Source organism: Gymnodraco acuticeps, unplaced genomic scaffold (assembly GCF_902827175.1).
Source record: "Gymnodraco acuticeps unplaced genomic scaffold, fGymAcu1.1, whole genome shotgun sequence".
Lineage (NCBI taxonomy): Eukaryota > Metazoa > Chordata > Actinopteri > Perciformes > Bathydraconidae > Gymnodraco > Gymnodraco acuticeps.
Genome location: NW_022991296.1, coordinates 31,813 through 50,304, shown reverse-complemented (window position 1 = coordinate 50,304; position 18,492 = coordinate 31,813). Strand labels below are relative to the sequence as shown.

Genomic DNA, 18,492 nt, shown 5'->3' with positions numbered 1-18,492 from the left:
TGAATATGAACTGCTACCATCTAATCGGAGATACAGGGTCCCACGATTCAATAAAGTCAGACTGAAGCACTCCTTTGTGCACCAGTCAGTCCTCACAGTAAATACAGAGCTAAATCTCAGACCAAATGCACGCTGAAGGCTCTTTGAGCATGTTTTTCTCTCACTGATTGTGCTGTTATGTTAAATGTTTGTGTTTCATGTATTTGTGTATGCATATTTGTCTGTTGATGTTGGACATGGAGCTGCTGTGACGCAAGTCAAATTTCAGACTTGATCTGACAATAAAGTAATATCGTATCGTATCGTATCGTATATCCATCCAGGACCTATTCTTTCACACACACATACAGGTATTGGGCCGAGCGCGACACCGTACTTCTGGTATCCGCCGTTTTACGCAAGGTGCAAGCAGCCGTACACCGTCTAGGTGTTGCTAAGCTTCCTGTACTGAATATCATAGTCTATTGCCTTAATCAATATCTAGTCAACTCTAAAATACCACATATATGCAATGGCATGATAATATTATTGTGACAAGTGGGGTATTCACCTGGTGTTTCCAGAAATTAGACGTAGATGCAGCCAAAATCGACGAAGGCCACTGTCGTTTTTCCATACATCTGCAGGCAGTCTGTAACAACCCACACAGCTCTAGTTTACGCTGGTAACGACCTAAAGCACACCCCTCAAGTCCAGAGATGTAATCCGAAGACATGCAGCGATTTCTTCGGTCGTTAATTCAGAAAAAAAACCTAGTCCGCTCTGCCTGGCTACGTTAGCTAGCTGTTTATATTTGCACTTCCAGGATATTTGCACCTCCAGGAAAATGGCGTATTTATATATATATATATATATGGCGCGTGTTGCATTGTGGGTAGCTCGTGACGTCACTGTGTGTGAAAGAATGATCCAGGACCACAGCCACGACTCAAGATCCAGGGCTCGCGATCCAGGACACAGGACCGCAGGATCATCCATGACTCCGGATCCCAGCGTATATAGACACCAAAAAGAAAGACATTTGGGGAAGCTGGGTTAATCGGAACATGAGAGTACACAGGTATAGACAGAGAGAAGGAAGAAGTAAGATGTCCCCCGACAAACTAAGCCTAGTTTGGCATAGGTGCAATATAAAGCAACCTGTTAGTGCAGTTATCACATAAACAACTTGACCTTTGATAACAGAAACAACAGCTTTACTAAAATCAGTCTATTTAACAGTTTAGCAGTCAATTGAATCGGAACAAATATCTGGCAAGAAAGGTAGGAAGGGCGATATCATAGCAATGTTAGATAAAACATTTCATACTTCGAATTACATTTTGAAGAAATACTAGCATTCTAGGCATTTGCTCTGTTAGATGTGGGATCGATAACGTATGTTGGATAGTTTGAAGCTCCAGCCTGCAGTTTAGCTTATCATAAACAATGCAACATGTGGGTTAGGGTTATGGTATTATCCAAACTGCACTGACGGTCTAGCCCTCTTTGTGCTAAGCTAAACAGCTTCATCATTTAAAATAAATTAGCATATTTGCCAATACAACTATGCAATTTCTGATTGGTTTGAATGCTTTTCACTCATTACCTTTTCTAACATCTTATGAAACAATGATTCAATCATGTTAAGGCTATCAGGGAAAGAGTTTGTCATTTTTTTAAATGACAAACCGAAAACCCACTAATGCAGCAATCTCCGTCTGGTTCTCCACAGAGGGTCAACACCAACACCTGGTGTGACTCACACTTGGTGTGTGTGTGTGTGTGTGTGTGTGTGTGTGTGTGTGTGTGTGTGTGTGTGTGTGTGTGTGTGTGTGTGTGTGTGTGTGTGTGTGTGTGTGTGTGTGTGTGTGTGACTCATGCAGAGCTCTCGTCATACGTCACACACACAGGTGTCTCTCCACCATTCACAGTACTGCTGAACTCCCCCAACCTCCCAGACAAGCAGCAGAGCCCGGGAGGTTAAAATGTGTTTAATGGAGGGAATCACTTTAGAGGATTAACGCTGTCATCCGTCTGGATTATAGGGAGAGTTTACCTTCCCATGTGTCACCTTCAAATGAATGAGACACTCTGCCTTTACATGCTGCAGGCCTCACTGTCGCTCTCTGTGGTTATTCATTCATTCATTCAGATTATAAGCATGACACTATGACCCAGAACAAAAGCAGTGTTGCTGTGCTTGTGCTAGCTTCTTCCATGTACTTATAGTACTGTCTGAACTATAAGGTGCTTCTTTCTTTAATATTTTAATATTTGTTTGTTTAATATTTTACTTTCATGTAATTTGGTAACACTATGACACCCTCATTAGGCATTAAAATCAGCTTATAGCTATACAATTATAGTTTCTAAAATGCCTTTCCAACAATAGTTATAACAAATTATAAAGCATTTAAAAAACAAAACAATAAGGTCACGTATCATAACACTTCATAATTGCTGCTCATTAAGTTGTATTCGTCCTTGCAAGAATAATAATATATTATAAATGGCATAGCGCTTTTATATTATCGTTTTTATAATGAATTGTAATTGGATTATGAGTCATTTTAAATGTTCATTATTTGCTTTAGGTAACATGCATTACGATTAGTGCAATAGTGCAATCATAATATGATTACTAGTCACTCGGAGGCACATTGTTTGGTTTTAAGTACAGTGAACAAATATAATTGAAACAACACAAAGCAATTAATTAATTTGTTTACAACTGATATTGAAAACATTTTGAAGGTTAATAACTGAAAGATGTATTATGATTATTTTTTAATAGATAAGATATATCCACCTCTATGGATGCTTATAGCTATAATTATTCGGTGCTATAAGCAGATTCTAATGCATGTATACTTCTGTTTATAATGCATTATATCAGTGCTACAGTCTTTAACTCCAGAACACAAACAATCAGTTGCAGCTCTTCATAAATCTCTCTGTTTCTCTGTGTAGACTGCTGTTGGATAGAGTTCATAGTTCAGACAGCATTTTATTTAACTGTACAACACGGAGGAGGAAGGTGGTGTTGTGGTGGTGGATGTGTGACGAGGATTTCAAGGTTACAGTGAATGTGAGCTCACACCTACACACACAGAATAAGCCAACAAACCATGATATCCTCCTATACACACACACACACACACCCTCCTGCAATTAGCACATTTCCTCCTATAATTCATGCACGCCCATTCCGGGCCAGTGGGGCTCATTATCTTTGTTAATTCACACAGGCTGACCTCTCGCACATTTGACACGTTCTCCACTTAGCTACGCTGCCCACAACAAACAACACACTTTGATTTATCTCCCTTATTTCCATCCCTGCGCTCTGTACCCACTGTGTCCTCTTTATCTGCCTCTTCATCGCTCTCAGGCTCCCTCTCAGCTGATGGAGCTTATTGTGGACAAATAGGCTTAGGAGCATCACTATGGCAACGTCCAATCGTAAAACAGCTACATAAGCACTTCATCACGCGCAGTGATCCAATGGCTCCCGTTGGAGATGGTGCCCTAAACCTCCTGCAACAAGTAAAGGCAGGCCAGAGAGGCTCATGGGAGGAGGAGGGGGAGAAGGGAGAGAGAGATAATGCTGTGGGACTGAGAGAACACAAGAGAAACCATTCCTCTTCTCGTCTCTCTGCTTTTCTTTCTTGTTTCCTCAGCATCCGGCCACACATCTGATGTCTGAGGACTTTTCTTGTTCTGTCTTTCAGTGATTCTGGTTCCTGTGGAGTCACGAGAACAACTTCAGCAGAAGAAGAAGAGGTAAGAATAGTGCTCATTCAGAGTAAACAGCAACACATTCAAACCAGATTCTGTAATGTTTAGACATATTCATATGCTTTTATCTTTTACAACTACGCATGTAAGAATAAAATCAGTTGTAAAGCTGAATAGTAAAGGGATATTATTTGGAATAAAGTTAAACATAAATTAAAATCTTGAGATCTATTTGTTATTATTAATTATGTCTGATTTGTATACAAATCAGACATAATTAATGAGGCTTATGAGGCTGGTTATCATAAGAGATAAATATATCTCAGAACAAGAGTTGCAAGGATTACATCAATAAACAGATCATTAATTATCTTTCCTTCATTTCATAGATCTATTTTTTTCAGGTCAAATACACCGAATGTAATGGTTTAAGGTCCTACCATTTGAGATGTCTTGCTTTTAGACAAATCATTTTTGCAAGGTTTTTGAACTGTTCGTCGGACTACACAAATCGAGTCACGTTTTGCTCTCGGGGAAGTTGGATGTTCTTTTTTCTCTTTAATGTTTCATAGAATAAACTGAAATGGCAGATCAATCAATAAAACAGACGGACACATATTGATCATGTTTATTTATTGTATTATTTAAATAGACAGTCGATAGTCTAATTGACGTGTTACCTGTTTGAAAGGCTGTATTGGCTGCATGTGTGACTCAATTTTGAAGGGTTAGTCAGCTCAGAGGTGAAGGCTGTGACTAATCTCACTCTGTGGCTCTTCACATGGTGATAATCAGCACCAAAACACCCACTACAGTGCAGCACACTCATCTAGCCTACTTACATATGATATGGATATAGATTACATTGATTGTTTGAATCATGTTTGCTGATGGGTTTTCTTTCACCATTATAGCGCTTATTTTATAGACCCTCCAGAAAAACGCGATTCTGCGATCGCAGAATTTACCGCGTAATCAGCAAAATGGCGCAGATTTTTAAAAGGCCGCATATTTATCAAAAGGCCGCATAATCCCCGCATTTTTCCACACAAAGTTGAGGGGAAAAAAAGTTAACTCGTCTTGACGTGAAGTGATGATGATGACGACGCGACGTCATCAGCTCGCGCATCACAGAAGGTAAACAACACCGTAGAGTGAACGTGTGGAGCTCACACGAGAGAGAAAACACCAAGATGAAAACATCTAATCCATCTCATTTACCGACGAACATTTCTGCTAAAGACCGGGCAAAGCAGTACTCCGATGTCATGCACGAAAGTGGGGGGAAACTATTCTGCACCCCGTGCAACTGTGTTGGAGCATAAGAGAACATCGACGGTGACGACCCACTTTGATTCATTCAAAGATTTGAAAATGCTTTCTGCTGCTGCGGACAAGAAAGCCAAACAACTCACGTTCACCGAGGCATCAACCTCCAAAACCCTTTCGAGGGTTACAAGAAACGAGGTGAGTAGCCTACAAGATTGAAGCTGGTCAGATAACGAACGAGTAAATGAAAACAGAATGAGGCGGAGAAGTGTGTGTGTGTGTGTGAGAGAGAGTGTGATTAAAATAGCCCAATTTCTTTTAACGTTAGTGGCAGGTTGTGTGTGAGAGAGAATAAATAAATAAGACAGCCCAATATTTATTTTCCCGCATATTTCGCAACTTCCCGCAATTTCACCGCATACAATCACATAAAACCCCGCATGTTTGATCGCATAATCAAGGATTTTTGCCCGCGTTTTTCTGGAGGGTCTAATTATAGTCATGCCTACATTTAGATTCCTTTTTGAAACCTCGTGTTACTCTGAATAAATGCCTACCAACACCTGCATCAGAGGCCTCTCTTGTTGCATACAAAAGACTGCCTATTAAATTGAATTGACAAGCGTCTGTGTGGGAGAGGATAAGACACCTGCAGAACAAAGAGCTAGTAGACAGGGGATGTTGTCTTTTGGGAATTTTGTCCAGGTGCTGAGCATACAGTTTGGTTGTTTCTGTCATTTGATTTGAGGTCAAATCTCATAATTTGTGGTTGTGTCCCTCCCATCAAGGGTCAGTGCAGCAGGAGGGCCATGAGCTCCTGGTTCAGCTGGAACGAGCCGTACAGCCGGACCCCCCGGCGGGACATGGAGGAGGTGGTCAGCGACACCCTGATGCTGGAGTTCAACTGGCAGCTGAAGGAGGCGGAGAGGCAGCAGAGGGAGCGGGACAACGAGTACCGGCGGCTGCAGAGCGGCGTGGACTACAGCTGGCTGGCCAACACGCCCCGCTGCTCCTTCAATGTCAGCCCCGGGGAGAGCTTCGGCCTGGAGGAGCTCTGCTGCAAGGTGCCCCCCCCCCTACTGCGGCCTGGTCATACTCAAGTAAGGAGGCACAACTGTAGCTTCATTATTATAACAGGGTGGCCAACTCATAATTAAGAAAATAACTAAGAAATATCAGGATTTATTTTAGCTGAAGCTGTCATCCAAAGTTACTTGAATACACTTTAAAGGTCCCCTATTTTGCAAAATCCACTTTTCCATGTCTTTTATACATCAACATGTATCCCCTCTGTGTAAAGAGACTCTGAAAGTTTCAGGAAAAAATATTCTCTCTCTTTTTGTCCTGATCCATTTATATAAAAACCTGTCTGAAAATGAGCTGATCAGATTTTGGCCATTTCATGATGTCATAACGATTTTTTGTCTTGTGTAACCATTAGCCAATCACCAACCAAGGTAACCCCCCCCCCCCCCACCTTATTGCCTGAATCTCCTCTAGAGCACCATTGTGTTCTTTTTAACCAAACATCTCTCAGAGGGGCGTGGGGAGGGGCTCCTTATTTTCATCTAAAGTAACAGACAGAGAATCAGCACTTTTGAAACAGAGGGGATTATGGGATGCTGCAATTATCTGTTTGGTATTTCAAGCCAAACACTTCAGAGATATGTTTTGTATATATCTGAGACCTATAATAAAGTAATAAAAAACTGTAAAATAGGGGACCTTTAATACAGTGGGCATATCTACGGGATTGAAACACTGACCCCAGATTGAAAGACACCATTTATCCCTGAACCACAGCCTCCCCAAATGAGATCAAAAGCATGTACTTTTTAAACTATATTAAATTGTGTAGACAAAATACACACAATGACCAAATTGAAATCCCCCAGATTTCTCAGCCACTCAAGCATACAATCATCCATTTCATTATTTCAGTATATTCAATCCAGAGCCAGGCCTTCAGAGTAGCTTGTATTATTGAATGTTCCCATGTTAGTTCTATGGGGCAAATACATGCTATTTAACTTGTTTTAACTAGGGTTGTTGTTTCTGTATGAGGGAACACTAGGACAAATCCTCGACTGAATTAAATACTTGTGGAATTTAGTTAACACTCAGACAATTATTCAAATAATTATTCAAGTGGCATTACGTGAACAAACTGGCATTTAAAGGGTAAAAACAATATTAGGTATTCATGACCAGGACTAAAGTTATTTAAAATAATAAACTCAATGAAAGAGTAAAATAACGTCAATATATTATTTAACTTTTATGTCAGTTTTTTGACACATAACTTTTTGTCCTCTTTTCTTAACCAGTTAAGCCCGAAGGTCCCCCCAGTGGACCCCTCCCACAGTTTTTTTTTCTCACATGTCTCAGGGCTTCTTAACATTTATGAAACTATTAATGTTTCATACCCTTTTAAAGGTAAGAAACTCCGCTAACTGACAATAAGAACAATTGTTAGCTAGAAAAAACACAAGAGTAATACCAAGCCTTTGAATTAGCATTGAGCGAAAAAATGCTAACTAATGCTAACGCTTTTTTACACACAACACACGGTAGAAATGCCCTTATTACTATCTTAACTGCACAAACAAGATATACGATTTAAAGCTGAGACTCCACAGATTCCACACATGTAATGTCATCACTGTCCGACCTCGAATTCCTGGATCTATCAGCCAGAAAAGAGAAAGTAAACAACATCCGGTTTCAAAAATATTACAATAATTACGTCTTACCTTTTTTGATTTGTGATAAAAAGTTGTGTTCAACGGAATAAAAACACATCTCAAGGTTAATCCAATGTCTTTGTGTCACGTATAATTTTTTACTGATAATCAATCATCATATTTATGGCAATATACTCGGTATAAAGTATTGCCGTCCAGGCTTGCACTTTCAGATATGCTTCGTTTGCTTCTCTATTACGTCCGCTATGGTAATGTTTACGTAGATTTGGGAACTGCCCATCGATTCTATTGGTTCTGATGGTTAAGAAAAAGGTGTAAATCACAGGAATCGACCAATGGGTTCCAGAGATATGGTCCTGCGTAAACTATAAAGAATGCCAGCCAGCTTAAGTACATTACGCAGCCGACTTCATTTATTGTTTACAACGTAACGAAGCAGGAAATGCAGCAGGACCCAGAGCGCACGGAGCACAGAGCGGACAGCAGATAACGGAATTGCAGTTTTATTGCTTATAGATTATCAGAACATTTCAAAGGGGACACAGCCCCATTGGATATTAATCTATGGATTAACTACATCATCGTTTTTATGCCATTGAAGACCAGTTTAGACCAGACAACGAGGAAGGTAAGTCATTGTTAGCCTAGCGCATTAGCGCTAGCGCCATTTGTTTTGATGTACGTTTTTGTTGATAACGTCGCGAGTTTGTATCTTTCAGTGTTGGGCTATTCAGGTGGGCACCGTTAGATTCTGTGTCTCCTTGCGATCATAAACAATGTGTTGGATGTGCAGCTAGGATAAGTAATAAGGGAGCGAGGAGTGATTTTCGGTGCAGTAATAGGTTAGCATTTTTCGCTCGGGGCTAATTCAGAGGCTCACTGTAAGAGTAGGCCTATGTTTTATTTATTTTTTTATTTTTTTCACAACAGTTGTATTTGGATGGAATGAATACCTATAGTGATAATTCAAAGTAATAAAATGATTTTTACAGTGAAAAAGTTCAAATGGAACCGATGGTTCCCAAATTACCCAGAGGTGAGTCCGCTTAGACTTTATTTTTCTAAATCTCTCTAAAAAGGTCAAATTTCACTTGTTTTGCATCAATCTTGATACAGGGTACTTATTATATGTTATAGTTTGGATTCCTAAAGCTTTTAGTCTACTAACCCATCATGCAAGGGTGGTTTTCACTATAAGTAAAGGTTTTTTTTTAGGTGGACATTATAATTTACATGTTTTTACTATGTTCCATCTGAATTTACTTTAAAATAAAAACATCTATATTGATTCTGACACTTCTACATCCAACTCACAGATGTAACCTTGCTTTGAGAAAAATAATTATTAATTTACCCCTTTTAGAAGTGAAGATATCTAATTTGTTGTGTTAGTGGCATTTTCGAGCCTGAAACCTGAAAAACAGGCTCAGGGCTTAACTGGTTAAGGGTTATTCATTGTGGCTTAAATCCAAACCGTCCACTAAAATACATGAAACTTCTCTGTGGTCCCCTCACATGACTCATTTATTTTTTTATATCTCTGTTCTATAATTTGCAATAAAAATGTCCTGAGCTTGTAGGAGCATCTGCCGAGTCTCAGGTGTCTTGTTAGAGGTCGGCAGGTTTTTGAGAAGCAGATTTACTGTGAGTGAGCAGCGAGGTGCTAAACGCTGAGTGGAAGTGTCACACACACAGACTCTCTCTCACACACACACTCTCTCACACACCCAGTGAGCGTGTTTGTGTGATTTTAATTACTGCACAGGGGAGTCCTCTGTTGAAGTAATTAACCAAACGCTTTCTCTGACACTACATGATGTACATCTGGGGTTTCCCAAATGCCATCCTGTCCTTAAAATCTCTCACTCTGTGTCTGGAATCAACTTCCACAAAGTACACACATTGATGATAGTATTTTAGATAATAATAAATGAGAGATTAAGAATGGGAGAGGATGAATTAAGAAAAAAGTGGGAGGGTTATAGGGATTTCGGGTGAAAGCTTTCTCTTATTCTGAGTAGTTTTTATTGTGCTCTTCTGTGACAACTATTTTAAGAAAATAAATAATGGTCAATCAATATTTATTTATATAGCCCAATATCACAAATGTTACATTTGTCTCAGTGGACTTCAGTTTGTACAGAATATCAGTATGACAATACGACACCCTCTGTCCTTAGACCCTCACATCGTACAAGGAAACACTTCCAAAGAAAACCCACAGTTTAAAGGGGAACATGGGAGAAACCTCAGGGAGAGCAACAACAATTATTCGTAGGAATTAAGTTAAAAGCTCCAGGAAAAGCTAGTAATTGGACCTTAAATTACAGCTTAAACTCAGCTATACTGATGTGCCTGATGGCTTATATTGCTTATATTTCCAAAAGCAGGAATGCAACTTTGAGTAATATATTAAAAAGATTAAAAACTTGCAACAAAGATTTGTAGGCTCATCATTGTTTGCTGATGACCTTTCATGGTCAATCAATAAGTTCGATCTAGTCTATTCTAATGTTAATCCTCTACTTAAGGTCATACGGTCTATTATCCAGAGACTGACAGCAGGTTTTAGTCCTGTATTTTTTTATGTTGACATTAAATATAATCAATTAAATCATAAATTGTACCTTTGTGCCATGTTTCCCTACCATTGGTAGCATGTCAATGATTCACTTTAAAGTATAATAACTCTGAATGTGGCCCCTGAAAGTGTCTTCAGAGCTAACATTAGTACACAGTACAGCAGGCCAATCATCAGTTAACCTGAAGCACTTTCTGGACAGCAAGTCCAAAGACAGCCGTCTATTTAAAGGCTTGTTATGGCTCAGGAGAAGAAGAAGAGGGGGAGGAGTAATTGGGTGGTTAGTAAGAGTGCGCTGGTCACTCAGGTGGGGGTGATGACTGTGATCCAGGTTGCCTTTTAGAACATTTGCCATCATTTGAATCATCTTGTCTAAAGGTCAGAATAAAACTCTTGGTACATAACATTCCAACCTTGAGGTTCTTTCTTCAATTCACCTGCAGTGGTGTATTCTGCTAGAAATTAAACAGATCTTTCAAATATATTGATATTCAAGACCTTGTTGTCGTGTATTGTCTTCATGTGTTGATGTTCTATCCTTTTAACAGAACATATAAGAAGACTACATTGTGCTGATACTGCTTCACTTTTGTATTAAACATTTTCAACCCTGGACTTTTATCATTCGGTATAGGCTTTTATTAGTTTTACTTGAGAAAATAAGTTTGAGTACTTCTTCCCGCTGCCAGAATTTCCAGGAAGAGAGAGGGTGGAAAGTAAAACAAGATTGAATGTATATGGGGTTCCTAAATTAATTAAATCGGATTACTTAACCCTGTGTTGTAACAGGGCTTTAGTCCTGCTTTTAGGCCTCGATAAAATGCATCAAAAAGTTGTTCAGTTTGCATCCATTGTTGATTGCAGCTGCCCGCGGTCGTGTCAGTTAGTTCATGTGGACATGGAGTGAGAGAGACTGACTGTTATTAGATGGATTTGTGCTTTTATATTTTCTCTACTTCTGATCAAATAATTTACAGCTTTTTTCGGCTGCCAATCAGTGGACAAAAAAAGATTTAGCAAGGTTAACTTAACAAGGCTGAACAATGATATTTTACTCTTTGTTTCAACTCTGATCATACTGATGTATATCTGCAATACAATCTCACAGTAATGTGCAACATCTTGAATAGTACTTCACGGTAGAAAGGTCAGAGAAAAAACTAGATTTTCAGGTGCTGTTGAGTTCTAGTTTTACACACAACAGTCTATTATCAGGTTTTTATTATAGGTAAGATTAAACTGACAATTTGACCCTCCATCAACCAGCAGCGTGTGTTTTGTCCTGCCCAGGTTCAGGGAGGCCATGCAGGCCAATGACCCCGACGTGCAGGAGGTGTCCGGCCTGTTTCGCTCCGTCCTCCTGGAGACTCTGGACGGACTGAAGGAGGAGCAGGAGGCGCAGCGGTTTTCCAACCAGTGGAACAACAAGCGCGCCGTGAGCATGTCCCTCATGAACTTCAGGTCCCGCATCAAGATCAACCCGTTCGGCAGCACCGTGGGCCTGACCACCTCCGGGACCGACGGGACGGGACTGAGCGACCTGAAGACGGTGTCCGAGGACGTGGAGCGAGCGCAGAGGACGTGGAGCATGCCTGACTTCAGATACAAAGGAGGCAGCGGCAGCAGTAAGGTCGTCTGAGGCGTTCACAGGACAGTGGTGGTGGTTGGTGGACGCTTCAGTGGGACAGATGTTCACTTTGCACCAAGCGAGGCAGGATAATTCCCACAATTCTCCAGGTCTTTGCAGTATGACACCAATCACCATTTCATCAATTCACACATTAAAGAGCAGGTGTTTTTCTCGGATTCTCTGCAACTCGACTTCACTTGAAACCGTTTTAACTCAGTGTGAAATAATCAGCTCCTACAGTGATGCGTTTTATATTTAGTATAAATTGAGAGCTATTTCGTGCAGGCCTAATAGGAATATGTATTCAATTTAAATGTCATTTAAAGGCTTTCTTGTCTCATACATGTTTCAGGAGCTTATTAAAAATGTTGTTTTATGTCACACGACACTAAATGGCTGCAGAGGTGAATGGTCCGTTCTGTCCGAATGTGTGTTGCTTGAGATTTCTGTATGAATTGTATGTACATAACAAATGACTGCTAAAAGTCAATGCTCAACATTAACGTCACTCAGAGGCTGAGTCATGCTCTCCCTTTACAGACTGCTCACTGTTTTCTTCCCCAACAGCACTCAAAGACTTGGCACAATAATTCATCATTCAAGGTCAGCAAACTGAAAGCTTTTCTTCTGTTCTTCACCTGCAACAGGGCTTAAAATAAAGAGACTCAAATAAATGATCACTAAGTGTTACTAAAAAGTTAAATCTTTCCAGCCGTTTATTGCCGTTTCTTTTCTGTTTGTCACGCATCAAAATTCAACAGTACACAATAGGTTTACTCCATCTTCCAATCAAAGCTTCCACCTGTATTGATACAGGAGGACTAGAGGGGTCGTAGTTTTTATATTTCAATTTAATAAATGTCTGATGTTGAAAAATATTCATGACAGAATATGGGGGTAATGAGGAAGACAGTAATACTAAAACAGTTACCTTCAAACCACGGAATCAATTCTCCAATCATTTTTAAACAAAATGTACATATGAAATATCAGTGAACACTGATAACACTTTGGCTCACACAGCCAACATTTATTTGGAAACATAACGGTTTTAATATCTACAGAAATTAATATATGTATGGGCAATCCTACATGTGGTAATGTGGACATAAGTGATTGACAGAGTCAGGAAGTTAAAACAAACATTTTAAAAGGGGAAGTTGAAACGTTTATAATCTGGGGTGCGGAGTTGAAAAGTGAGCTTACCAGACCTGTGTAGCCTACTCCTCATCACTAGCATAGCATTCCCCAATTTCCAGCCAAACTGTCGGCAGGAGAGTTGCATTGTGGGTAATGTAGGTGTCTATTTAGACAAGGAAGAGAAATGCGAGAAATAAAAAAGACAATATCTCTGGTCCATTAAGAGAGCGACCATGTTTTCGGAAGGTAATGCTAAATCGGAGGTGACCAAAGCTTGGTTACAGACACCATTTTGGATGACACTGCTAAACATAAACACTTTTCATATCACAAAAAGCTATCAGACTAAGCTGAAGGATTGGCCACCTGGGAAGTGCCCTGTGAAAAAGGAAGCTAGGGGTCTTCACATTCGCCCTGTGAGGCTCGCTGCTGCAAGTCGTACTCATCGTTTCTTTCTCAGAGAACTCTTCAGTGTTGTTCTCCAAATTGTCGTTTCCTGAGTTCTGCAGAGGTTTCCGAGCCCGAGCACCACGACTACTGTCCATAGCGCCATCACACGGTCGAGTTCAAGAAGTCCAGAAGTTCAGCTCGATTTTTATCTTGCTTCATTTCAACGAAAAAAGTTTAAAATCAGTTCACAAACTATCAAGAAACACTTGATCACTTACTTGACAGTGAAAAGTAGAGATTACCTGTTTGTCTTTCTTTGTCTTCTTTACTTTCATCTTGATCTTCTTCCCTGAAATCATGCTGTACTTGCCCTTTTTCTTGTCTTTCAAGTACTGAAAGGAAAACACATGTAAGTTTAAGGGTACTAGATTATAAAAGTAATGAAAAAACTACATAGCCTGTGAGAGCAAATGCCACTAGCTATTCTAAGGGAAACTTCTGTGTAGCTATGCAGTGGGAGTCACCGACTCAGGAAAGAGACACGGGAAGAGCAGGAGCTTTGATGTCAAACACTGATGGTGTATTTGGAGCTTCGGCCGGAGAATTCACATCACAAGTCACAGCAGCACGGTCTGACTGCACCGTAGAGTTGCCACGTCAATTCTGGAGCGCCTCTCTCTCGTTAGCCCATTTAACTGGTTTCGCAGAGAGCAATCAACATATTTGAGAAGATAGCCTAAACAGCTGGGAACACTGAGTTACTTGCATCTGACACTTATGGCCTCGAAGATTTCACACCTTGAAGTCCACAAACACAGAGAAGGAAGTGTCCCAGTGTACCCACAACAATAAACCATCTGTGACCTAGGGTTGCCCGGTCATAGAATGGGAACAACAACAACAACAACAACATATGGCTGAAGCAGCCTATCTCCTTAAAGGAGATAACAGACGTCAGGGTTGGTCATGCACGTCATATCTAGGAGTCTAGGACAATTATTTCCCTAACAGCTATAACAGGGTATGCAGGAATCCTGAAGTCAAATGTAAAACCTTTTAAGACCCTTTTCATACATTTTAAGACCTCATCGTCACTTTGAGTTTTAACCGGTTACCTTGGCGACACACTTTACCTCACATTGACTATATACAGTATTGATTGTCCTTCCTCCTTATCTTCCAACCATTTGGACGCAGACTTGCATTTCCCCATAACGATGTTGTTTAACAACCGGCGTAAACGGGCCTTCACGCTATCAAGCAGTGAGCGTGCCATGTCCTGTTCAGATGACGTCAAATCCAACGGGATGCCATCAATAAACTACACAGAATCACACTACACACCTACGCAATGATTACATTCAGGCAGACTGTAGAATACAACCTCTTTGGACCATTTATATACTTATTGAAAACAAGCTACAAAATGTAATACCTTGGAAAATGCCGTTTAATACTTTTTAATAGCCTTAATTTTAAATTGATTTATCAACTTTTAATACTTTTTAAGACCCCGCGGACACCCTGTATAAGAAGATCATAGTAGCAGCGGTTAGAGCTAGAAAAACAATTAAAAAAACACTGTCCAATTAAATTGCTTTCAGGTATACAGAAAATGGAATAAGATCTTATGGGGTTTGGTGAGATTTGGAGCATGTTTGGGCAAAACTTATCTAGGTGGACTTGATTTTTGTTTATTTTAAATTAATCAGAGGATGTCCAATTGAAAATGGTGAAACTTCCTTACCATCTAAAATAATGTGCAAAGCCATACATATTTTTTGGGGACACAGGAAGAAAATGATGGGACCTTTACGGCAGTTACCTTGGATATTTGAACAGGTCCCGCGCTTTCTTCTTCTTTTGTTTTCTTGTCTTTTTTACGTTTGTATCGCTTCTCTTTCTTTGCTTTCTGCTGCAGGATAGAAAATACGTTGGATTTAAGTCAGAGTCATGGTCGGTAATAAAACACCTCAGTCACTTTGAAATGAAACCGGTTGCAGTTTTATAAATGAGATAAAATGTCAGATTACTTTTTTGGGTTTTTTCTCCTTTTTCCTTTTCTTAGTCTGCTTTCTGGATTTACTACGGGAGTCTACAAAAACAAAACACATTGAAATGATAAATTAATATTAGTACAGTTATTATGAAAACATAGATTTAACATGTAAATTAACAAAGCACACAGTTCATAAAAACAATAAATACAATTCAACACAAAAAAAACAGACAGATTCCTGCATGTGTTGCAGACTTTGAAGATGAAGTCTTACCGCTGCTGCTAGAGCTACTCCGACTGTTGCTGGATGAGTGTGATGAACCCGATGAAGAAGAGGATGATGAAGATGAAGATGAGGATGATGAACTAGAAGAAGATGAGGAGGACGATCTACTGCGGCTGCGTTTACGCTTTGTTTTTTCCCGACCTGAATTAAAAGACAGAAAGATTGAAAAACTAGTAACCCAAATACTTTGTGGATGAACAACCAACTGTGACATGATGCACCAATGAGATTATTAAGATGATTAATCATAATACTAACTACACAGATTTTCAAATAAAAGTTAATAGATATTTCAATCCTAAATAATGCTTGTGAAGGAAATTAGGCTTCTTTAAAATACAGGTTGTTAAGCTTGGTTCATGTAAAAGAGAATCCCAGAGTATAGGACCCTAATGACTGATATTTTGAATATTATTATTAAGCGGTCGTGCCTGTGCTCCTTGATCTCCTCCGTTCATCTGTTCTGGAGCTCGAGCTGGATACCCTGGACTCCGTTCTCGTTGACTGGAGAAAAAAAAAGACAAATACTTATGAAAAGTGTCTTTCATTGTGATTGAGGTCATGATGTGACAGGAGACAGATTTATCATATTGAACTCCGATCAGCGTTTCCGGAAGAAGGCTCTAACTTACTAAGTAACACAATGCAGAGTTCTAACTAACCGTCTAGAATAGATAACCCTGAAAAATAAAACTAGGTAAGACACTTCTGTTCACGGACTCAACACATGTTTAGTTATTTAATGTCCTTTCTGTTGTGCTAAACCGGGCTACTATGCTAAAGCTAAAATGCGCTTTGAGCTATTTAATAATCTAATGCTGGGGAGAAATTAGGTTCTATACTCACCATGGCGGCAGCAGAATACCGTTACTATATCAGGGATATATGTACTGCCACTATAACCGCTGTAAAAAAGGGTAGAAATATACATTTAGTTGCCAGAACCTTTCGTAATTTAGCATTAGCCAGCACTCTTAGGAGACATTTTGTAACCCATAATGCACCGCTGCTCGTACGTTCAAAACATGGGAGCGTAAACGGCCGAGAGCATAACAGCGCCCCCCATCGGCGAGGAGAGGAACAGCAAGTAGCTGTGTGTATGTCAAACAGGTGAGCTAAAGTTGTAATTAAAGAAACATAACATATTTCTAATCAGGACATTCAATTTGTAGCTGCTTACATATAAACTAAGAACTACAGAAGACGAAGTTCAAATACTATGCTTCTTCACTTTCTATAGTAACGTATTATAATGATTTACGTTGCAGCTTTTTGTTTATTATGCTAACTTTAACGTTACACCTAACTTAGTTTAGCTGAATAGAAAGTAGCGCAATATCCAACAAAGCATCTTGTAATGTTCGCGATTTGTTTTTGAGTTTCAATTTCATGGTAATTTAGGATGTGTGTTTTCAGTGTCTACCCTAATTGATAATATACATATGGTGGGCTAAAAGGGTCATTCTACAGAAAAGGTGGAATCTGGGTGATACAAATCTGCTGAAATATATTCCTTCTAAAAACATCTAAAACCTGTTAAATAGCAATAACTAACTCTTAACTTGATGAATCCACAATAAGTAGAGCTTAAAGTATTTTAATTTTTTTAATTATTTTTATACTTTATACAAAGCTTATTTGTATAGGAATGTCACTGGTGTTACGTGTTACCAGGAAGGAGAGTAACACCAGTGACGGTAACACCAGTGACAATTTGGAAAAAACACTACCATTTTAACAAAATGGCTGCAATGTGTCAGACCAAATATGGCTTCAGTCAATATCAAAATCGTTTAACTCTTCAATACAATAGATTTTCCCATTCAAATGTTCACTTAAAGAGCACCTTCGGGGGAGAGCATTGCAAAACTGGCCCCGGTAATGGTACAAATCTCAACCTGTCGTTCAATGGACAGCTTCCCCCCCCATCTATGTATATACTCGCATTTTAGACTCTGTTACTAACTGTATATCTGTAGACTTGGTATGTCTTAAATGTCCGGTTAGGATGTATTAGAACGAAATCTAAAATGAAAATTGTAAACAAGCAATCTGTATGTAAAAAAACCACCTGTATGTAAATTGTAAATAAGCCATCTGTATGTCAAATATGTCTTATATGTCTTAAATGACATGATGAATTGGAAATGGGGGACCCTGATGTAAACAAGACGAAAGTCTTTCTCTGGTCTGCATCCCCTTAACAATTGTATGTTTTGAGCTGTACTGTACTGTACCCACTATACAAGCTGTTAATAAACTTTTCAATCAATCAATCAATCACCCCTAGGGCTATGCAATGAGTAACACTAATGACAGACTTGAAAGACGCATGTAAAATTTGAAGATAAAATGACACCTTTAGCAAACAAAGTAAGAAGTATCTGACTTTCCTTATGTCTTTGTCCACTGCACTGTCTCAAATGATCTCTTGTTACAGGAGGCACTTCAGAGACGGTACATTATTTCAAAATAAAAGCGTTTTGTGTAGCAGTAACACCAATGACGTAATTTTGGGCGACTGACATTTATTTGATATTATTAATAATAATTTGCGTTTTTTGTTACCATTTCAGTGTTATATTTAATGCTTGTAATGTTATGTAAATATAAATTAGATTTATTTATTGAAAAAAATATTTTCAATTAAAACTATAGGCTCCACTTCCATGTATGATCAAAGTGACAAGGCAGTTCCTTGAACTTGGCATTTTAAATGAATTGCAATTTACGTATAAAACCATTTTTTATTTAGTACCATTGCAAAGACAA

The 18,492-nt window shown here is 39.2% G+C and overlaps 2 protein-coding genes across 2 annotated transcripts; one reads left to right on the top strand and one right to left on the bottom strand.

Annotated features, from left to right (window-relative positions):
• Positions 1 to 3,496: 3,496 nt before the first annotated feature.
• On the top strand, positions 3,497 to 12,608 carry rd3 (retinal degeneration 3, GUCY2D regulator). Its single transcript, XM_034240146.1, is given in 4 exon segments — positions 3,497 to 3,765; positions 5,778 to 6,056; positions 6,058 to 6,089; positions 11,566 to 12,608. Coding segments are annotated over 3 exon segments (639 nt in total). The 5' UTR covers positions 3,497 to 3,765; positions 5,778 to 5,798; the 3' UTR covers positions 11,915 to 12,608.
• Positions 12,587 to 16,733, bottom strand: si:ch211-22i13.2 (uncharacterized protein LOC553945 homolog). The gene is made up of 7 exons (XM_034240148.1): positions 16,567 to 16,733; positions 16,152 to 16,224; positions 15,709 to 15,861; positions 15,469 to 15,530; positions 15,261 to 15,350; positions 13,738 to 13,827; positions 12,587 to 13,648 (listed from the first exon to the last, which is right to left on the bottom strand). The coding sequence occupies exons 1-7, from the start codon at positions 16,567 to 16,569 to the stop codon at positions 13,598 to 13,600; spliced, it is 522 nt and encodes a 173-aa protein (XP_034096039.1). The 5' UTR covers positions 16,570 to 16,733; the 3' UTR covers positions 12,587 to 13,597.
• Positions 16,734 to 18,492: the final 1,759 nt, after the last annotated feature.